Genomic DNA, 23632 nt, shown 5'->3' with positions numbered 1-23632 from the left:
CAGAATTTATGTTTCGTTTATATATTAATGTATGGAAACCGAATGCATGCATGTAAAAATTAATATTCTATTGTAAGATTCTGAACACAAAGAGCCACACACCAGAGTAAACAACAGTTCATTTAATAATTAATCTTTGTGGTCTCTAGGGGGAAGGTCTGCAAGGTATAAAATGGTCATATTAAAATAATCGACCCAGTCTTTTCCCTCACAGAATACCCACTGTGTAGTTGCCTTTCTGACATCCTTTTTTCCACGCCTTTTTCAGCAAATGTCTCACTTAAGCATTGTATATAATTTTTTTTTCCTTTTTTAAAAGACACAACTTGACAGTTCAATGTACAAGGCTATAGTCTCAACAGACAGCACACAACCAGTGGACACACAAACAAACCTCGCTCTTAGCTTCATGGTTGCAAAACAGTTCTTTAAGATGCAAGATGTTGCAATGGATACGGCTTAATGTTCACAAATTTTTCATGTGAAGCGAGCCTCTTGCAGTCTTGCAAGATTTGAGACTATACTAACTGGGGAGAGAGTGCTGGTTGATACCCAAAACAATGACAAATAACATAACAGTGAATATATTTATTATTATAGAAGATAATTAATATTAAGAATAATAATTACAAAGGCATTTTCTATAGACTACTATAATCTGGTCCTGCTCATATAGTCAAGGGGAGACTGGGAATCAGTTACAGGAAGCTCTAAAATACTGTGTTCGCTCACAGTGTAGCACAGTTTATTTTTCCTCCATCCTTTTTGAGAGAGAAAAAACCACACAAAAAAAAACTTTGAATCACATGAGTGAAGGTCTAGAGCAAAGGTAGGAAACTGAGGTACACTGTTTACAGATCGAAACTAAATGGCCCAACCGGCATTATGTCTTTCACAACGACAGAGGGAAACATAATAAAGCACCAATCCTACATGCATGTTTGTAAAAACCTTCACCCAAAAATACCTGAAGTATGCTGAGAAGGGCAATAGGATTTCTCATATATAAACAAGATCAGTTTAAACACATCTTCAATGTGTTGTTCCTGGAGTAATTTTCAATCCACCTTGAAAAGGCTTTCTTAAAAGTTTGGATTGTAATTTACCTGATGCATTAAAAAATAAGCTGTGCTTTGCCTTGCTTACAGCTTTCAAATTTGACAGTTGTTTTACCTAAAGCCCGCATAAAATATGTTTAAAGGAGTGGATGTACATGTCTCATTGAATGAGACTGATAGAATCAAAGGGATTTTGTTTTGAGTCTTGCATTTTCCTCACTCGCACAACCTCCAGTCAATCAAAGTTCATCTTTTCTGGATACTGGAAACAGTCTGGTTGTGTAACTGGGGACACAGGGTATAGTAGTCTGCAAGAGGAAAAAGGGGCAGGTTGAGAGCAGCACAGTGATCCTGACATTTCCCTTAATCTCCACCGTGGTTGTCCCTGTACTATCTAGACTCTCCATCTTTGTGGGTGCTGTACAGGGCCAGGTCACCTGGCACTCCGAGTCTTGAACTGCGGGGCGGGGTGGACGATCGGTTGGCAATGGATGGAATGAGGGGAGGGGGTGCCCCCACGGAGAGTGCTCCCACCAAGCCTGCAGCAGTTTTTGTAAGGATTCCATTAGGCATGTGTTGTGGGTTAATTGGACCTAGGCGTGAGTACAGGCTGGCGTGGTGCTGGGAAGCAGCTCCTGAAGGAAGAGGATGGGTGAGAAGGCCAAGGTGGAGCTGCTCCAGATGAGCGGCGGCAGCAGCATGAGAAGAGCTTGAAAGGTGGGCGCCGGGGGGGAGGTGCGAGTGAATCCCAAAGTAGCGTGCCCGTTCATAGTCGTGCCTCAATATCTGTGCTCGCTGTTCCTCATCCATCAGCCCACCACCCGGCGGTCCAAGCTGAGGAGGGCGATCAAAGTGGTGGGCCATCAGGCCAAACTCTGGCCCCACAGCAGAGGAGGCATTAGAGGTAGAAGTTGGAGGGTGTTGAGGGGCGCCCACAGCTGCTGCAACCCTTTCAGCCTCCATAATGCGCTGATGCTGGAGAAGACGAGCCAGGTGTGGGTCGGTTCGCAGGGCTAAGTGTGGATCGGGATGAAGCGCCATAGCCTCCCGACGACGTTGGTGCTGAGGGGCAAATTCTCTCCATGGGTCCCAGGTGTAGCTATGGGGACCCTGTGATGGTCCTGGAGCAAAACGTTCCCCTCCTGGGCCGATTACGAGACCAGCAGCGCCCGCTGTACTCCCCAGGTATGCCTCAATGGCCCTTTTGTGTTCAAGCACAAGTTGTTGATGTGAGGGGGGGTTAGGAGTGGGTGGGGGGATAGGAATGCCAGGAGTGGGAGTTAGTGACAACGATGAAGAAGAAGGGGTTCCGGAACTGGGGTGGTGTGGATGGCTGTTGGGTCTCTCAAAGCTGTGGCTAGGTGCTGGAGGAGGAAGGGTGATAGGGATGTGCTCTGGCTCCTCTTTCCGCTCCTCTTTTACTTTGACTGGTGGGAGAAGTAGAGGGGGCTTGGACACAGGTGTGGTGGTCCGGTCAGACTTCTTGCCCTGAGACAAAGAAGCAATAGAGGAAGAGGCTGCAGATGAAGAGGGAAGATTACTGTCCCTTTGGGAGTGTAAGGGTTCACTGTTAAAACTGTGAGACATTTGGCCCTGTGGCCGTGGATAAAGGTCCAGAGGAGATGGGACTGAGCGGTTGGAGGGCGGGGGAGTAGTGAGCACGGAAGATGAGGAAGAACGCGGCCGGTCCCGGTCTGCTACTAAAGACGAAGAACCAAGTGGACCCCTTGAAGACATCGTTGGTACTGTCCTCTTGTCCCCATCTCTGTCTCTCTCGCGGTCTCTGTCTCTGTTAAAGCTGCGTGTCAAGTCCTCGAGTAGCCCACTGCTACCTCCAAGAGTACTGCTGTGGCCATTGATGTGGGGGACTGGGGTGCTACTTCGAGGTTTAAAAGAGGGGGCAACTGGAGACATCCTCACAGGTTGTCGGCCGTACAGCATGTTGTCCCTGCAAAACAGGATGAGGCAAAAGAAGCCTTAGTACCAAAGGATATAAAGCAGAATCAAATAACATATTTGATCTAATATTGGGCATTAAATAGAATTAACCGTTTAACACCAGAAATGTAGCTGGTGACACCTAAATAGAAAAGCAGCTTTTTTTCTCAGCGACAGAAGAAACTTGCTGATTGCCTAAACGGTTAAAGAGTCATGGAAGGTAGGAATGTAAACACTGGAGCAAAAGCTAAATTCTAAGAAAATGAGTCTGAATTATTTTGTTTTGTCACTAAAGTCTTTTATTTGCTTGAACATGAAGATGACCGGAATAAAAATATTTCTAGCACTTTTGTCTTTAAAAGTCTTTTTGTATGTTTAGCAAATTATAAATAAAAAATAAGCTTTTTCTTTCTTTCACACCAACAAATATTTACCTACTACCTAATCTAAGATATGTTCAACTGCAATAGAAACAGAAATCTGTGTGCGACTGTCACCAATGAAATATAATTAATGTATGCAAACATCAATATGAAGCCATTACCGGTCTTTTTCATCCTTGATATGGGGAATTTCTCTTCTCTCGCCATCCTTTGCTCGATCCCTTTCTTCCCTCTTCTCTGCTCCTTTAGCCCAGCTGGGGCCTCCAGGAAAACCAGAAGGGCCACCATGTAGACGGTTCCAAGGATCATGATGATTGGAGGTGGGTAGGCCTCCAACCACACCAGGTGGAGGGTCTTTAGGGCCAAACATAGAGCCAGCTGCATGAAGATGATATTTTATAGTTAAAAAAATGTCATCTTTAACTTTTCTTATTCAAAACTTGTGATTGAAATCACGTTGTGCAGTTAATATGTTGTGTAACTTAGTGAACACTACGATAAACAAAAGTAAAACCACAAATCAGTGGCAAGTCGTTACATTTGTACTTCTAAAATGCTGAAATGACATTTATAAACATTTCCTTGCTAAGTAAAATGTCTTCCACAAACCCTTTCACAGAGTCACTTTAGCACTGGGGAACCTTGTGTAGCTCGCCCAGCATTGTCTAGTTGATCAAACACAACTAAACAGTGAGACAACTTCCCACCAGAACACGATTGAGAGACCAAGTGTCTAAAATGTTTGGTACATGCTTTAGCGGTGGACTTTTGGACCATGTTCAGTCCCCATGGCTACTGAAATTAAGGCATACAACCTTGTACTCGTATATCAATGACAAACCCCAACACAGCCATTCACACAGCATGTCTCTGTGACAGCTGAGATGTAGCTGTACTATGAGACAGGAGAGAAAAATGTTATAACAGGAGAAATCCACTGAGAGATGACAAACATTAGCCCCCGTGTAAGTTCACCAAAAATATTTAACGCTAATCGGTCCAAAATATATAAAAAAGGAAGGAATTGATTTTTATTTTTTTTGGTCTTCTGATCAAATGTTAAAACGAATTGAAATCACACTTATCCCTAAGGGTAACAATAAAAAATAAATGTGCATAATTATATACTCCTGACAAAACCAGAACAGACTTAGCTTTTAAAACATTCTGGTGCAGTGCCTGTTATTGTGGATTAACTAGATGGTTAAAATCTGTAATACGTTCTTGACATGTCATCCACTGCACAGCTGCATCAAACTAACATAAAGGTGGACAAAGCCGAGCTGAAGATGTTGGGGTTCTCTTTGAGCGTGAGGTGGAAGGATAGGATCAGGAATGAATACATCGCAGCACATGGAACGCATCCTTGACACGCTGTTATGACCGCAGACTTGAATTAGACCTCAGTTCTTCATACATGGGGCAAAAATGTAGGATTCTGCAAGTTGTTTCACTTAAAAAGATGAGAAAGGTCTGTCATGTAACAAAGTTCACCTTAATACTTTGTAATGTGACCCTGGTTGATAATGACTGAGGTCAAACATTTTCTGCAGGTCTTCAGCATGTTTGCACTGCAGCTGCTGTTTGGTCCATTTTTCTATGCAGATCTTCTCAAGATCTGTGAGGTTTTGGGACTGTTGCTGGAAAACACAGACTTTCAAATCCCTCCTCAGATTCTCTCTTGGATTATGGTGCAGAGATATTCAGATGATCTCTGGCAAACTTCAGACGGGCCGGGACATGTGCTGGCTTAAGCAGGTCAGCGATCTTTAAATTCTATTCTATTTTCTAATAATTTCTCCAACAGTTGATCTCTTCTCATCAAGCTACTTGATTATTGTAGATTGGTTCATCCCAGTCTTGTTCAGGTCTACAATCTTAACCCCGGTGTCCTTTGACAGCCCTTTAGTCATGGTGGAGAGGTTGTAGTTTGATTGTTTAAGGGTGTTGACAGGTGTCTTTTACATAGATAACCAGTTCAAACAGGTGTCATTGATACAGGTAACAAGTGATGGATAGAATTACTTCTTAAAGAGGTAAAAGGTTTATGAGAGGTAGAATTATTGCTTGTTTGTAGAAGCTAAACACTTAATTTCTGCAATATGCAAATACATTCTTTCAAAATTAAACATGATTTTCTGGACTGTTTTGTAACATTCCGTCTCTCACAGTTAAAGTGTACCTATGGTTAACTTTACAGACCTCTCTTATCTTCTTTAAGTGGGACAACTTAAGGAAACTGGTGACTGAAAAGTACACTTTTGCTCGACTGTATGTAGATGGTTACAGTTATAAAAGCGTTTCAAAGTACCAACTGTCCCTTTGTCTGTTTTCCATATTACCAACAGTCATAGATTTTTGATAAGCTGCTGTAAATTTGAAAATCTAAGAGAAACTGATAATTCTGTCTTTATTTTTACATAACAAAATCTGTCAACTGTAAACCGTCCATAACAAAAACATTTATTTTTTAAAGGCTTATATGATGCTATTCTTAAGCCTTTTATAGTAAACATTATCCATTTATATATTAATATATTACCCTTGGCACACAAAATAACTTTTTTTTTTATTAGACATTTTTCTGATTTCTTTTCCAACCTGGAAGTAAGACTCGGTCTCTGAGGCACCGCCTTTTGGTCCGCCATTTCATGACGTCAACATAGGGCCAGCATCTTGCCCATTAAAATTAACAACATCCAAACTTTTGTCAAACACCGCAAGCTCCACAGAAAAACTGGCAGCGCAGACTCTTCCTGAAAGGGGCTGTTCTCACTGGTCTTTGTCAGCTCGTGAGAACCTGCTTGTTTTTATGGATTGGGAGGGGCTGGTGCTCAAGGTTTTTAGAGCAATTAACATTATAATACACTTAATAGCCAAAAAAAAAAACAAGATTTACCATGGTATAGGCCCTTTAAGTAGACAAAAATTATGCTTTATATTTCTATTTAAAAAGAAAAGAAATGTAAAACTGTAATAGAATTGCTGCTACTTGTAAACAGGGATTTAAATGCAGTGTTTAAACAAATAAAAAGAGAATTTTTTTTTTGCCCTAAACCTGTTTCAAATAATTGAAGTAATCCATAAAAGGAACAACTCAACAAGTTGCAACAGTCTGGTCATGAATTCAGATGAGCAGAACACCGTTGTGATCATTTAAATGTTCTTTTTGAACATTTATTTTATTGTAATATCATATTAGTTTTATTTCTTTCAGACGTTTTTTCCTTTACCTGGAAAATGGTTAGGCTGTTTTTAAGAAGCTGAACGAATGTTATTTCAACATGCTATGCATACATGCACTGCCTAGATTTGAATCTCTGTATTGAAGCTAAACCATAGATTTTATTACATATACATACATAATATGTAAGGGATAATGGCAGACGAAGTGTGCATTATCAGAAGTTAACGCACGCCGTGGAAGCCTGGACGCTTTGCGTCCAATGGTTGTTTCTGGGAAGTGCGTTAATTCTGATAATGCACACTTTGAAAGCCATTATCCCGCTTATACCATGGTCACAACAGAAAAAAATATTCAATCATTTAATTCATTAATTCGATCATAATTATATTTGCGTTATTTTTTCGGTTTAGATTGTTTTTCATTCACAAAAAGCGGACTATTTGTTACAATAGTGGCACAATTGTGAGCCGCGTTGTCACTGTAACATGACAATGCTCCGCTTAGCCGTCTGAGCCAACGTTGACTGCAGCGGCAAAGAAAAAGCCAGATTAAATAAAGCATCAGTTCAGAGAAAAGTTAACTGCTTACCGCTTGTTTTTGTCCAGATGATGAAGCAAAAGTTTGTTTTTGAGAAGCCAGGTCAGTGATTTAGAACATTTAAGCTATGTGACTAAAACTTCTCTTTTATGTGTGAATTATCACTGTGGATGACCACTTTTTAATCCACACCCAGCAGCCAATCAGAATCAAGAATTCACCTGGACCATGGTATAAATTATATTGACTGCATTTAAAACCTTTAGGAAGTGCTTTTCCGTGAGATCCAGAACAGTTTCTTCCATTATAGTGGATCACATTCTATGCTGTTGCTGTTCCCTAATCAACACAGGTTGTACCAAACAACCACCTGGATTGATTTAAATGTCTAAGAACACCCATGTATGCTTGACATGTGTATGATTGCATTTAATGTAAAACAGACCCAGAGTCGGGCTGCCAAGTCCTCCAAAGGCACTTGAACCCAGGTTTCCCAGTGGAGTGAAAGGTGGAGATCTGCCGTAAGGATCTAAACCAACAATAACATTTTTTTTTAAAGTAAATAAAAACTTTTATAAAACTATATTTTAACTTCAACACAGTTCACATATTTAATTACAAGAGAAACTTAATAAAATGAAATTGACCAAAATAAAAATGTATCAAAAGTTTTTTCTCAGTTATTTTTCATGTTTTAGAACAAATTCAGATAAAACAACACTTTTGGATGAGCTTACCCAAGTGTGCGGTGGGCGGAAGAAAGGAGGAATGTGGTGCTGATTGAGAGATGAAAGGACCTGCGGACGGATTGACTCCACCTAAAGAAAATAAGTAATATTAATGCTAGAAAAATAAAACAACATCAAGCAGTCTAAACTCAACCTCACACTTCAAGCCATGTTAAAAACAAGCTATAAACTACTGTAGAAATTTTAAAGCTTATAGGAAGAGTAGAAAGATGGAGAAGGCATGTTTTATTACACAATACTTATAGTAATTGTTCATTTACGTACCACATTGGCACAAAAGCAGAAATAAAATCCACTGAAGGCTTTGATACAAACTGCATTATTTTACAGTTATCTGTATTAACAAAAATGTCTTGTTTTGTCTCTGCTGCAAAAGTTTAGCACCTGTGGCTGAGAACAGACTGGGAGGTCTGGTTAAGTCATGGGTTGGAGGCAGACTTCTTCCCATGGGTCCGAGTTGGCCCAGTCCCCCAGGTCCAGGAAATCGGGCTAGCAGGTCGCCGCGGAAGTCCAATTTATGAGGATCAGCCTGCATCAGCTGCAAGTAAAAAGAGAATGAGAAACCAAACTCCTATTGTTATCCCATAAGATAGAAACTTCAAAAACACCAGCTAATTTGAGAACATTTATGCAAAAATTGTGTTCTCTCTTCTCATTGCTAATCCTAAAACTCACCTTTACTTTTTTCTGATGGTTTAGAATCATCCAGGCCACATATACATGCATAGCACACCATTTTCCTGGTTTCTGTGAAAGCACAAAAATCAGAATGTTTTACCATTAGATCCTATGATTAATGTATGTAACTTTGGGCGGAAAGCTAAAAATTCTTCCTGTGGTTAAAAAATATCCCATCTAAACTTTGTACAAGGTTGGGGTTTTGTAGAAGGAAAAAACACACACTGTATTTCGCCTATAAGCGGAATAGAAAATGTTTGGGTCTGACAATTATAATAGAATCCAAAGGCATACAGCAAACTGGCAGCGGCCAAGATTACAACAGAGTTTAGGATAAAAGCTGTGAAGGAACAAGGCGGTAAAGCAGAAAAAAGGCTTAAAAGACCATTCAAATTGTATTTTTGCTCTTGTTTTGTTCTCAATTGTAATATGTTCTTGTGGAATTTTTCTTTTGATGGAGGACATGCATAAAGAAAATTAAGTCAAATTTCATTTCTTTATTCAAACTGCCGTGAATTACAGGGGGGCTCAAACGTTTTCAGAGAAGGAAACTACTCAGAAGAAAGTAGGAAGCTACCATCTTAGCGCTGAAGGCATGAGGCGTTGACTAAGCCAGGGGGTCCTTCCCAAGAAACATTTTGAAAATTGGTTGCATTTATATGCATTTTCCAGGCATCTGGGCATTATTTCAGCTGATTTGAAAGGAGGATAGGGGAAAGGGGGATTTAACTTCTACTCCATCACTGTTGACAACTGTGATTTCCCCCAACCTGTTTTCCTGTGTCTGCTGATCTACGACACAACTTCCAAAACTGTTGAAGAGGAGCCCCTGAAGGATCATTGTTTGTGAGGTAAACTTACTTAACACTGTCAATGAAGTATTTCATTTTTAATGAAAAATAAGTCGTTTCTGTTTTCTTCAGCACAGCAGCACAACACGGTGTTAAAAACTGTCCCCTATCCCTCTGCCACCCCCGTGAGGAAACCTGTCAGTCAGTCACCTGTGGTCTGAACCAGTTGAAGATAATGAAGATTGTTCTCTTACATTTTTTAAGAAAATGAATTTGCATAAAAGGCATAAATTGTATGCAGAAGTCTTTGATGTCATCTAACTGTGAACTCACACTAATACATCCTGAGAAAACAAGGACAGATTTACTAGAGAGGGCGCAGATTGACACAAAATGGTATTCAATTTTTACATTAAATCGTAAACAATTTTTTGGATTCTTGCCATTATGTCACTGACAGTAAAGATGCAGGCATCGACAGACGCTGTCTGACACAGTCTCATGGGGGATGCTTTTTTCAGCACCACATTGGCTTTGCAATGCTAGAACAATGCTAATAAAGTTGCATTGTGTGGATTAGTTTCTGTTGTTATGTTTTATTAAATACAGTTTTAATTAATGTCCTCTGATTTAATTTTGTTGTATTAATCTGCAACATCTTAAAGTCTGGCCCATGAAAATATTGTCTAGCATTAAACCGGTTTGTGGTCACACACTGGTGACACAGGGAACAGCCCATTACCGTGGCATCATAGCATCAGTGTCTCATAACACCGCTGTCTTTAAATCAGCAATTTTTGCTCAAGGTTCTGTTTCTCACAGGTGTTTTTCTGTTCCGTTTATCCTCCAGTTCTGTGTGGATCCCATTAAAAATGTCCCGCTGTTTCCTCAGCCCAAACCAAATGTTACACAGAGGGGGTGGGGGCTGGGGGGAGCATCACGTTCTCGTGTCGCATGCACTTATGAACCTCGTGTGCACACAGGTTGAGGTGGACCATTAAAGAAAATAAACAAAAAGAGGGATAATTACAACGGCTGATTTTGCGCAAACACTTTTGCAGAGTAGCCTTCTAACTTGTACTCAGCAAAAAGAAAAAAACCCTTGTAAGTGGCGACTCTTACTTTCTCCACTTTTCACTGTACTGTACTTCTGGATAGCTCCAGTATCGCTCTCCATTTTTGTTGCACTGCTGATGTTAGGTTGGGGGAGTGAGGGGCAGTAAACTGACACGAGAGTGTCTTAACAGTTTGGTGACAGGAAGGGGGGTGGGGTTGCTTTGCACCTACAGTTCTGCACACAACTCAGAAGAGAATCTCTAATGAACCACTGCTGCTTTCTCCCAGAAAACAACTCAGGTTTTTTTTATTTTGTTTAAACATGGCATACTAATAATTAAAAGACCACTGGGAACACTTGTACAATGGATCAAATGATGATTGGAGGGGGTCTCTATAAAGGAACCATGGAAATAAAAAGGAAAATAAAAAACTGATGTTTTTGCTTACATTACTGATTTTCAACGATGTCCCAAATGGATCAGTAAGCTACAGGAGAGAGAAAAAAAGTAGAACCACTTCAAATCAGTGTATTGCATTCTTTTACAAGTAAAGCTATGTACTCTTTATTGCACCAACAAGACCCATGTATTTTTACATCTGAACTAAAAATATATCTCAGCACATGTGTTTACATAAAATAAAAAACATGCTGCAAGACTGGAAAATTTAACTTGAAGCATTAGTCTTACCCTATGGTCTTTAGGCTGCAGATGGTGAGGAACAACCCCAAGCCGTGTCATGTCAGGAGCGGTTCCCTGAGGGACAAGATGCTGTCACACACAGTACAGCCAATGAGCCTCAACTTACTAACACATCCGTATATCAGTTTCAGAAGCATATTTTGAGGAGATGCATATTCAATTCTTTGAAAAGCTTTCTTTCCTTTATATGTTGTCTTAAAGAGTCTTTTTTAATAGCAAACTATATATAAGATGGATAAGTAATAGATATCTGACACTGCACTAATATGTATGTATGTATATATATATATATATACACATATATATACATATACATATATATACATATACATACATATACATATATATATATATATATATATATATATATATATATATATATATATATATATATATATATACACATATATATATACACATATATATATAAAAATCTACATCTATTTCTATATCTATATATATATATTTTTTTGCCTCACCTTTGGCTGAAAGGCCCCCGCCAAGGAGCCAAAATGTCCAGTGGGAGGAATCACAGGGGACATATTTGGCACAGAGGGTGGCGGGTATTGTTGGAAGAACTTAAAAAAAAAAAACTTAAGTTAATAGCTACACTGTGTCAGTTGTAAATGTCCAAAATTCCTAAACACACATTATCCTCAGGTACTTCATCACGTGGAGCATGTGTGATACTCACAGTGTTAGGGTACAGTGCATCAATTTTGCCTGGAAACTTATCGAACTGTGTGAGAAAATGTACAGAGAGAGTAGAAACATTAAAGAAATCAAAAGTGGCTGAAAATCCAGCTGAATCCAGCAGAAGTCTTCCACTCACCAGAGGCGGTGCAGTAGCGGTGGATGGCAGGAAGGGTGTGAAGTGTTGGTGCGTGTGCGTGTGTTGGTGCTGGTGGTTGTGCTGATGGACCTGGAAGGCCAAAGGTTGAATCCCCAGCTGGTTCTGCAATGTGCGGCTTGATGAACTTGATGAAGAACTTGAAACAGATGGACCACCTGGACTGGAGCGGCCCACTGCTGTTCCGTTATTTTCTTGCCCTGGAGCGCTCCGTCTGCCTTCACGATCTGATGGAATCAAAAGGGGGCAGGTTACACATGTCAAGCTAAACGAGCAAGCTCTGTTTTTTAAAGCGTTGATTTTTCTAAATACTCAATGCAAATGACACTCAGCATAATTTTCAATTCACTATTAGAGTATATTAGAACGTATACATGTAACTGCAGGCCTCTGGAGGATCCTACACCTTGATGTTCGTGGGACTCCAGAGACACCAGCAGCTTCAAATATGTGCCTGTTGCTTGTTGATGGTATTTTAGCAGCTGTTCTTTTAATCCAATTTATTTGTCAGGCAGAAACAGTCCTCATTCTGTCTCCATCTACACAAACCTGTGTGTGTTTGGATTCAGCTACAAATCTAATACCTAATTTCATAGGGGTATGCAGACACTTAACCCCCCACACACACACAGACTAAAATGCACATAATAAAAGGTCCCATCCTCCCCTCCTAAGGCTATCTAAACATCCACACAACACCTATATTGTTTAAATGTATAAATCTCCTTCCTTCTTCTGGATATGACCCAGCAGAACATTTTAATGAGCCATTTTCAACAGTGTGTTTCCTCAATGATTCCCCAAAATTGTGAGGTGGAGGCCATTCAGGAGGATCTTCTGAGTAATGCCTTGCCCCAGCCTTCTCTCCTCTGTACCTCTGTTCTTCTCCCTCTTCATCATCAGCTGATCGTCTCTCTCTCTATCATCATCATCATCATCATCTGAACCTCTCTCCTCATTCATTTCTGTTGGGACTGACTTGTCATGCATGTCTGCACTTGTTTTCCCCAAAATAAGTGAACAGGTGGTCAGCAGAAGTTTAAAGCAGTATGAGCATCTAGGTTTTTGTGACTTTAATAGTTTAATTATTCCTACCTGAAGTAATCTCTGCTCTCTTTTCTATCAGATGCATCACCAACCTCATGTCTGTCTCCTGTGTTCTTCTCCACCAAATCATATTGCCAAGCAACAAGTTTAAATAAATTAAACATCTTGCTAATGCAGGTTTTTAAAAAAAAAATAAAGAATACCATTTGAAAATGACTGACTTGGTATTAACTGACTTTGCCCTGAACGTCCACCATAGACCAACCTGATTCTTTCCTCCTTCTGTCCTGATTCTTTCTCTCCATCCTCAGAGCTGTACGATATAAACTTTGTGTTAGGAAGATTTTAAAAGAATACAGTAACTTAACTATATGTAAAAATAGAAACATTTTTAATTTTAAATTTTATTTTTGTTGGATATCACTTAGTGGTGTAATAGAATAGAATAGATTTCTTTATTGTTGTTAAACATCTCCAAATGTTCAATTAAAATCCAAAGTGTTGTTCAGCCGAAGTGATATTAAAAGCAAAAGGCTGTAAACTAAATAATCACTCAAAAAAAAAGATTTATTTAAAAAGAAACAAAAACACCATCTAACCCATCATCACACATACTTCTGCCTTCTGCCCATAGGAGCAACTTTTATCATCATTTAGTGCCGTTTCAGTCATAGGATAAAACATTTTCAGTGTTTTGGTACATCTAGTTAAAGAAATTATTTTAAACAAAATCAGTACAAACAAGCTCCTTTTTTCTCTTCATGATTATTGATACTTTAAATCCTGCTCAGTACAGTTGCAAGACACTTTTGTGACCATTTTACTGGTAGCTTTTTAGCCTGAATGTTTCCAAGCCTGTTGTGAACTCTGCTATAAGGTTCTTGCTGTCTCTCAACCATTTAGAGAACTTTTCTTCATTCACACCACATCTTTGTCCCTTTTGCATTTTCTGTTTTGATTGTTTCTTTTGCCTTTCCATTTAATCCTGTCATCAGATGATCACACAATTCAGATAAAAACAACAGCTCGCTCTGCGAGAGCGCGCTCCAGCACGTTCTATCGGACACGTGCTGGATGGCGCTCTCTGTACAAGACCCGAGGGAGGGAGGAGCGGCTGCGGCGCCCAATCAGTTACGATGTGCTTCTGTTACTGATCTTATCATGTAAATATGTGCACAAACAGCTGTGAAATTGGAAAAATACGGACTATAAATAATTTGCACCACTTCAGTTTGGCGCCCCCTTTGGCCGGCGCCTCTATGGGACGCATATGCTACATTCCCACTTTTTGGGCCACTGATTGCGCTAAACCTTTTTTCTTCAATGATTTGTGATCTTCACTGGTGTCCATGGATTACATGAAATACTCCTCACCTTTTTCCACCTGTGTCATGCAAGGGATAACACGTCAATGTAAGGATCGGGTCATCTGGACCCCATTGGATAGCACAATTAATAGTACTTTGATCATGCTTAGGTTTTCACTATCAAGGGATTTCATACCTTGTCTGAGGCATTTACCCGTTTCATGCTTTTCAGCAGCATAAAGATCCTTTTTCTTTCCCATATTGCTTAACAATTTTGGTTTGCTTAATAACGTGGAACGTCCTTCTTTATTAGTTTTTCCTTAAATTGAACTCACCTTGCAAACTAATTATCACAGGTGTCTGAGACTGATGTTAGCAGTCCGAAGAGCCCCGAAACACAACATAATCCATGAGTTTAAATGAAAAACAAATAATTTGATCTTTTTGACACTTAAACACAATTTTACTAATAGTTTGGAATGCACTGTAAGACGATGTTCTATGAAATTCACTAAACCCCACTGCAAGCCAGAAGTTAAACCCCACTGCAAGCCAGAAGTTGATCAAGCGTTGAGTTTCTGCTTTTACCTAAAAATAAAAGTCCGTTCAGCGCTCATGAGATTACGTCTCCCTTTGTCAACATGGAACTCTGTAAACCTTCATGTCAAAGTCAACACAACCACAAGAGGAAGTCTGGGTTAGATTTGTGTCCGTCACATGAGTGAGGATGTCCACATTTACAACCGAAAGAAGACAGCAGACTGTAGCAGCAGTGAAAGACCTCCTTTCTTTTCTCTGTACCTGCTGATGAGTAGACAGGACCTTGAAGGAGAGGCGGAGGGGGAGGAAGTCCCGGAGAGGACGTGAACAAGGCTCCAGAGCTGGCTCGGGATGGGGGTCGCAGGGGCCCTGAGGAACCTGAGCCCCGGTTATAGGGCAGAGACACGCTAGTTGAGGGAGTTGGGGGGCGCATAGAAGACGAGGAAGACAAAGCAGATGGTGGAGGCTTGATTGGGGTGCTGCTCCTAAAAGAACGGATTAAAAGAAACAAGAAAGTGAACAGACAATTAAGAAAGAAAAACTATCAATCCAAAAAGATTCATCACAATGGCAACTCTTGCAAAAACATACCTGTTGTTAAGGTTGTAAATGGAGTGAGATCCTCCATGTACGAAAGGTTTGGGTTTAGAAAGGGGCGGGCTGCCATTGTGACGACTGCTGTTGCCGTTGATGGGGCTGGGCCGTGTGACCGATGCAGTGGCCGGCGAATTGGAAGGCAGGCAAGAGAAAGGGGCAGAAGAGGTAGAAGAAGACACAGATTCTGGGAAGTGCGACTCTTGGCTTTTCTCCTGACTGCGCTCAAGGCCAGAGACCAGCGGGGTCACCATTAAACGAGATGCAACCCCACAGCGAGCCGGCAGAGGCGGACAGCTTTTGTTTGAAGAAGCAGGATCAGCAACTAAAAAACAATGAGAGAAAACAAACATCAATATTTTCCTGTCTTGTACCTTATTTGATGTATTCTTTATTTTGCAGTTATTCACAAATTATAAACAGAAAGAATAAAGGCTGAAGCTTTAATTTCTTAAACATAAGGTTTAAATGTAAATGGCTGTTTAAAAAATGCTACAGTGTGTAAAACTCCACAACAACAACAAAATCAGGCTAGAAAATGGAGAAAATATTTTGGGACTGTAAGATTATCAAGAAGTATTGGTCTGACATACATGAACATCTGCAAAATGTATTTTCTATTGTTTTCCCCTTGTCCTTTGAAAGTCTGTTTTTGAGTAAAATCGATGGCCTAGACAACAAAAATAAGAAACTGCTTTACATTCTGCTGGCAGCCAGTAAGAAAGCAATAACCAGAAAATGGCTTAAACCTAAACAACCAACAACAGAGGACTGGATTGATTTGGTACAACGGATTTATATAATGGAAAGAATCTCACACTCTTTACAAATAAGGCTGGATGTTTTTTACGCTACTTGGTCTATATGGACAGAATATGTTAAGCCTGTAAGATTAGACTTTATCTGAAATCATGTCGTATCATTTATGTTTCGAAAGTCCCTGCTTCCTCACATGTTCCTTTTTTATTGATTATTATTTTGTTTTTTTATTTTTCCATTAAAAAACTGAGAAAGCATGAACATTGTAACCCGTCAAAACAATGTACAATTTATCCTGTGCTTTTTCAATAAAAAATAAATTTGAAAAAAAGAAAATGGGGAAAATTATAACTAATGTTCCTCTTGCACCAAGATTTATGGGAGAGCAGCTTTTTATGAATTTACAACATATTGAGATGTAAAAATATACTATAGTCTTAACATTTTTTATATGGTTCATCGCTCTAATTTGGAAGGGTTGGTACAACATTAATAATGTAATAATAAAATAATAGCAGAAGGGTGCAAAAAAAAAACAGAAACTTAGCCACTCACTAATATGATCAAAACAAACATTTATAGCTGTGAGAAATCTGATTGACACAATCAGTGTCTGCGTATGAATTGTTTATGAATGCTCATTATTGAGGATCTGAACTCAGTCAGCAAAGCCAAGGTTTAAATTTTATAGCTTAACATCGATCGCAAATATTTCAGAAACTCAATAATCTTCACTCTCTGAAACCAAATGTCAACACTTTCACGGAGTGGAACACAACCCAAGTTGATTAAATTGCTTTTTTTAATGAAGCAACTCAACAAAAATAGAGATTGCGGGGAAGCCTCGCTTTGGTAAAATGCAAAGTGATGCCAGGAGAAGATGAAACAACTCAATAACAGATATTTTTGAGATCCTGGACCAATTTATAAAAAAATATCAATATTTAAAATCAAAGTTCTTTAAAAGCTTGTTGTCAAATATTCCTCTATAAAAATGTTGCAGTTTGATTAAAACCTGGAAAGATCACGTAAGCAAAAAAGGTTTTAAGTCCCGGATGTGTTTCTACTTAGAATATATTATTGGCCTCAGATGACAATTAAGCAACTTACTTTGTAACTAACACAAAAAACATGCAATATTTTTGCGTACTTTCAGTTGCCTGAATGCAACAGTTTGGTTTTACTATTTGACTGATAAGGTTACTAATTCAAATATTGACTATGGATAGATTTTATCCTCTCTGAATAAAATTGTCACATGAAACAAAGAAAAAAACAATAACAGCTATCTTTTTTTCTTTTGAGATAATAATATAGTCCTACAAAACAAGAAAAGAAGATCAAAATGCCATAAAAAAGGGCAACATTTCTCAGACCTTTACTGGTGCTGACAGTGAACACTGGATCTACGTCATTGTCAGAAGCCTACACAGGAAGACAAACATAAAGTTCTTATTAGTAGAAGAATCACATGGATATCCTTACTGAACGACTTTTCATCATTGTGTTGTCACTTGTTTGACGAGTGACATTATATATTCCTTTATGACGAGCATGTAAACTATTTATTTAGGAAAAACGGGCAACCACCACCAACTTTAGAAATGATCCGAACCTTTTCTCCAGCATCACTCTCAGTGTCACACTGAAAAAAACACAAAATACAAAATTTATATTGAGATTAGCATTCACAATATGAAATCATGTATATAAAAACGTGAACACACAGGTAAAAAGTTTGAACTTACAATGTAGCCAGTTTCCAAATGCGGGCCCTAGAAGAAAAAATATACGACTTATAATTCACACTGATTTTACCTTTTTCTTCTTGGTTGTAAAGAAAAACTCTACCTTGCTTAAGAAATAAAAAAATTAAAAGCTCTTAGGCGTTGTTAGTATTGGTGCAACAACACAGCTTTCAACCAGTTTTACTTGCTGTCTTTAAACAGAGGCATGTACTTGTCCTTGACAAAACCCAAGAGTCAACATAGTTGTTTAATTAAGAATGATCTCAATGTCAAGTGACAACAGTTATCCAGCAGATGAAACCATTGGCTCACCTCAGTCTTTCTTCTCTTGTGACCACTCTTTTTACAGCAGATGCCGGAGTAGCTGTGTGGGGCCCCTTCGTCAGGCTCTGACAGCGGACCTCCACCGTTCTCCTCAGGACCTCGTTTCCCCTTGTTTCTCCTTCCAAGCATGTCGCTGCGCTGACTAGGCTTTAGGGAACAATCCAGCTAACAACAACAAAAAAAAGGAAAAGAGTCATTTCAAAAAGAACAACATTGCATTTTGTGTTTGCCTGAGGTCAAACAACACAAGCAAAACAAATGCTGATTATCTTTCCTCTGCATTGTTTCTACAGTTAAGTACAAGACTTTAATGCAAAAGGTTTCCAAGAGGGGGAAGTTGCTTGTGTGAAACTACAGCTAATAGCCTTTTAAAATCTGGGATTTTAGAAGGCTTCCTGCAGAAATGATTAATAATGACAGAGGTTATTAATCTCCTGACCAGTTTCCTCTCTGCTAAGAGAGTAGTATTGGTCTGTCAAGTTGTCAGATTATGAAACAGTGGGGGAAAACAGACAGACTACCAAAATTTTGTTTCCTTATTTGGCAGTTTTTATTCAGACGCCAAGACGAGAACATTTCCAAGGATTGGCAACACCACAACAGCGTTATCTACTTGGCATTCTAACTTATAAATTCATTTGTTTCATGTATCATTAGTCAAAAAGAGTGAAAACTTTTTTTTTAACATTTTCACTTAAAGTTTATAGTTGTCACATTTTTAACATTCTTCTCCACAAGGTTATTTCAACGTCATTGCTGAGTGTCCGTCCTGCTTGTATTAAGTATTAACAGGTGTCTCTCACGTATATATATCGTCAAAAATTTCCTTTGGTATTTTCATTCTTACATAAAGTTAGAGATATTTATAAAATTATTACACAGAACTGGAAACATTTGAAATGTTTGTTTGTTCTTAATTTGGATAAATACAACTAATACAGCTAATAAAATTCTAAAATTCTGAGAAAATTAGAGCATTATTATAGATTATGTAGTTGTTAAAGATTATTTTTAACACAGCAATATTGGACAAATAAGAAATATGAACATGCACAGCAGTCAATTCTAGTCTTTACATGAATTTCTGCAGCAATACTGCCTTGCATCGATGTGATCTGTCTGTTGCAGAGGCCCAGGCTGCGGGGGTTGACTTTGGGCTCTTGGGTCTTTTTAACATGACAATATTAATTCTGTATAAGGTTGAGGTCAGGTAAGTTTGAAGATCAGTTCAATTGAAGAGACACAATGGTGCCTAATCAGGACCTGCTAGTAAATGGTCACAAAACTGGTCAGCGTAGGGATACAGTGTTCTAATGTTTGCTGGGAGACAGCAGCAATCATGTTGGACATGATATAAAATCAAGTATGAAACGGTCATCCAAAGCAACACTGACTAAGAACATTTAAATTAAACTTTCTTCCAGACCGTGGGACTTTCAATTTCCAAGGAAATCCTAGTTTTACTTTGGTTTATTAAGTGGACATTATAGACCACTGAGCGACAGTGCAAATCGTACATAATTTAAGTTCAAGCATGGCTTGACACAAAGACAGCCAGATTTGATATCCATGAGGCTATAAGTGGATGCATGGTGGTCCTTTTAAATATCCACCAAATTATTTTATTGACTTCGTTAAAAATGCATAATTAAAAATACATTTTTTAACTTTCCAGTATTGTGTTTTCCATGCTAGACTAAACCAAACAACTTAAAAGGACAGACAACCTATGTTCCTAATAATTACTCCATTTAAAAAGTGTGATACTCATCATAATTTTTTGAAATACTTAACTTTGGAGTTTGGTGAGATGTGCATACATAAAACAGACAGACAAGCAACTGTGGTGAATTTGACTGGAAAATGGAGTTGCCATGGAGAACAGTAGACATGTTTGACTGAACGTTTGCATGGAAGAGCAGCTTTACCACACAACCTGAACACACAATAGGATTATATCCCATCATAAACATACTTATTTTAACTTGAATAGCAGATAATGTTATCAAACTACCAAGCTGCACACTAAAAACAATTCAGGCATTTCTTACATACCACATTAGGGCAAATGCTCAAACTAACACTGGGAACACTAATAGATTTTAATTCTTTGATTACATGAATCATTAGATAGTTTTGTTTGAAATCCTTATCAAACCGGTCTAACGACAAACATTCAGTCAAGCAGTAATAAACAGTTACCTTTGACTAAAAAGCCATAAACCTGAACATCCCACTAAATTACGGCTTCAATAATTTAGATCCCTTCAGTACCAATTACTAAAAAAACATTTGTTTGGGAATTAGAAGTTATGTGAAAACCTTAAAGGATGTGTTTGTTTGTAGCATTTCAAATCTGTAGCTAAAGTAAAGGGAAATGGTCTAAAAAGATAAATAGGGGGAAACTGAGAGGATTGCAACAGATCTCCTTACTGCTACTCTTCAAATAAATTAGAGTGGAATGCGCCATGTTTCTGTCAGACTTTATGTGACTGTAATAAATCCATATACCAACATTGATGAGAAATTAAACTTAATGAATGACAGCTGATGTAAATCGGGACATTTACCTCGAGTGCCTCCAAGCTGATAAAGCTCGCGATAGCAAAGCCATCGATGATGTCTTCCTCGCAGGACACAGACTCTTTCTTCCTCCGACGAGGAGGCTTGTGTCTCCCAAAGCCTGGCCGGCCATCTCTCCCACCGGGACCGATGACACTGTTTGCGCCACAAGCCTCTCGATCAGAGCCGGAGGACATGGACGTGGCCCGCTCCTCGGCCAGGTCCACTCTCCTCCGCCGCTCTCTGTCTCGCTGTGATCGGGACCGGCGGCTCTGTCTTGACCCACTGCTTCTGCTCGGGCCTTCCATGTTCAAGCGCCACGTCTTTTTTCCAACTCCAATGGAACCAAACAAAGGCACTTTATGCAAGTCCTGGTCCGGTGGAAGGCACCAAACCGCGAACGTAAACGAAAATAAAATACCAACACACAGGGCAGGCCCTCGCAGGAAGCCCCTGTTAAAATGGCGTTAATGAAAGCAGTGACTATTACTTATCGTCCACTGACAACAGTCTGCTGGCATTGGTGCCTTTCTTTCTGCGAATTTTAAGTGTCATTTCAATAAATCTGAATACAAATCCACATAAGAACTTTAAATATCCTCGACATTTAAAAGAACAGTCGTCAGGTGATAGTTGGCAGTCTCCCAAAGAAAGCTAATATTAGCTGGCTAGCACAGGAGCCTGTAACCCACTGAAGTTAGACGTATGTAAACAAAAAAGACAAGTCTACGGGTCTAGCATACGAATAAGACCAAATACCCATACGAAGATGAACTATTTAAAAGCCCGTTTACGATTTAATTTTTAAATACAACATTCTGGGAAAAAATGTATTTCTGCTGACAAGTATACTAGCCAAAAAATGATACGGTTAGTAAGTTAGCAATAACCGATTTATGACATTAAACACCGCGGTGGTGTCATTTTACATTGAGGTTAAATTTAACGTGTTAATATTGGCAGCTAACAGTTAGCGTCCAATTTTCCATTAATTAAAGCTTTCGACTTGCTTTTAGGTGGTAAAGCTTTTTGGCGTCAGGTTTGTGTTGACTTCTGCCAAATTAGCTCACTGGTAGCATTTAGATTCTAAATGCTAACACAACACCGTACAGAAATTTCGGACAACAATCCGATAATATAACTGTGTTTTTAAAGCGTAACCACAAAAATCGGTAAGTCCACTATTCAGCTGGTTAGTTAACTAATATCCATTTGCCAGATTAATAAATTATTTTCCTGCCGAGATGTTCTTGGCCGATGGTGATGGTTGAATTCGCATCAGATCAAAAGAAAGACGTAATGTTAGCACTTTGGCTAGCTAGCGTCGATCCAGCTGTTAGCGAGCTAAGCCACACATAGGAGTCCCTAAATGTTTACGGAGAAAAAAAACTTGGCTATTTTAAAACATTAAACGCTGACAAAATACCAATTTACTTTTTCACACACAACTCGCCATCTACTGTTTCTCCATTACAAGAAAAAAAAATCAAGGCCCAAATCCAGAAGCCTCGGATTTGATTTCCAGGGTATGAGACGAGCCCCCGTTGGGCTGGGCAGCTCCTGTTCATGCAGTCTGTATAATCCAATGATCAGAAAAGGTTGTAACATTAGCCATCATCTCGGGTTTGCATTGATTCCAGAGCGGAAGTTTCGGCACAAAAAAACAGACCTTTTCCAACGCAGTTCTTTCAAAAGTTGCTACTGTATTGGAAATGTATCGTTAAAATGAGGGAGACACAACCCTTGTCAGTCGTGCAGTGCATTGTGTGCGCTGCTCTTCTTCTTCGGTCCACAGGTTGAGTGTTTAAAACCCTGGCTGTAGTTACTGCCACCTAGTGGACACCGTGAAATTTGTAAATAACTGAAACGTGAAATATAAAATACGATTTTAATACCTTTTCATTTTTAGCCTTTTCTAAACGGGTTGAAAAAGTATTTTTTATGACAGTTGTAGATAATAAACTAATAAAATGCCATTCTAATAAAGGGTCACGTGTGTCAAAACTTCTGACACGCAGTACGCAGCAAGAGAAGGTTAATTGATTTCATTTGGTCGTTTTTTTCAAGCATTACAAAATAAATATTACATATAATATTACAAATAAAAAAAATACAAAACACATATATGTTAAACCCACTTAAGATATTAGGTAATAACCTGGTTTTCTTTTTCTTTCTTGATTTTAAACACAAAAATGAAAATAAACATGAGTTAAAATAGACAAGGCAAAAAAATGTGCTTGAAAAGCAGTGGGTAGGAAAAAGATCTTATTTGATCCCACCCCTTTTTACAACATCTTATGTTGTGCATATATCTATATTTATGCTTTTTTTCCCCTTCAAAACATTCAAATTTCCATCTGTATGACACATATGCGGAAGTGACTTTATTTATTGTTTTTATTGATCATTTTTTAGTCTTTTAAAGTGTCATTAATGACATCTCGTACGTTTTTTTGAATACATGTAAACTTTTGCTTTGTTTTTAACCTTCAACCAACCCGTTCCATAAATCCACTCCACAAATTTGAAAAGCAAATTTTCTTTTTTACAGAACAAATGCACTGCTTTTGACGTTCAGCAGATTTCTTTAATCATGAGCTCCATCTCTGTCCTTGAACATCTGTTGTATGTTTACTGGAAGTAAGCGATTTCTGGCTTTAAACATAATGACTTTTAAGTTATACTAGTTCTCATGGTTTCAAATTAAAATTATGCGAACTATAAATATTAGAACTATAATAATTAGAAAACAAAAATGTCATCTTCTTAACAGTGTAATTAGTCAATCATAAATAGACATATTTGCAAGTGACATCA

The 23632-nt window shown here is 38.7% G+C and overlaps 1 protein-coding gene across 2 annotated transcripts; it reads right to left on the bottom strand.

The window, feature by feature from the left end:
* Nucleotides 1–107: 107 nt before the first annotated feature.
* Nucleotides 108–22596, bottom strand: LOC101164758 (autism susceptibility gene 2 protein homolog). Of its 2 annotated transcripts, none has more exons than XM_023949514.1 (18): nucleotides 20821–22596; nucleotides 18239–18415; nucleotides 17927–17953; nucleotides 17794–17823; nucleotides 17555–17603; nucleotides 15417–15744; nucleotides 15087–15310; nucleotides 11914–12158; nucleotides 11776–11820; nucleotides 11561–11659; nucleotides 11070–11150; nucleotides 10828–10866; nucleotides 8528–8599; nucleotides 8237–8390; nucleotides 7841–7921; nucleotides 7549–7632; nucleotides 3541–3757; nucleotides 108–3006 (listed from the first exon to the last, which is right to left on the bottom strand). In XM_023949514.1, exons 1-18 carry the CDS (start codon nucleotides 21118–21120, stop codon nucleotides 1449–1451), a joined length of 3810 nt encoding a protein of 1269 aa, XP_023805282.1. In that variant the 5' UTR covers nucleotides 21121–22596; the 3' UTR covers nucleotides 108–1448. The 2 variants fall into 2 exon arrangements, with proteins under 2 accessions (XP_023805282.1, XP_023805283.1); XM_023949515.1 differs by having other exon boundaries at nucleotides 11070–11135.
* Nucleotides 22597–23632: the final 1036 nt, after the last annotated feature.

The sequence above is a fragment of the Oryzias latipes genome, chromosome 19 (assembly GCF_002234675.1).
Source record: "Oryzias latipes chromosome 19, ASM223467v1".
Taxonomy (NCBI): Eukaryota; Metazoa; Chordata; class Actinopteri; order Beloniformes; family Adrianichthyidae; genus Oryzias; species Oryzias latipes.
Note: the sequence above shows the minus strand (reverse complement) of the source record. Positions and strands in the feature narration are given on the sequence as shown.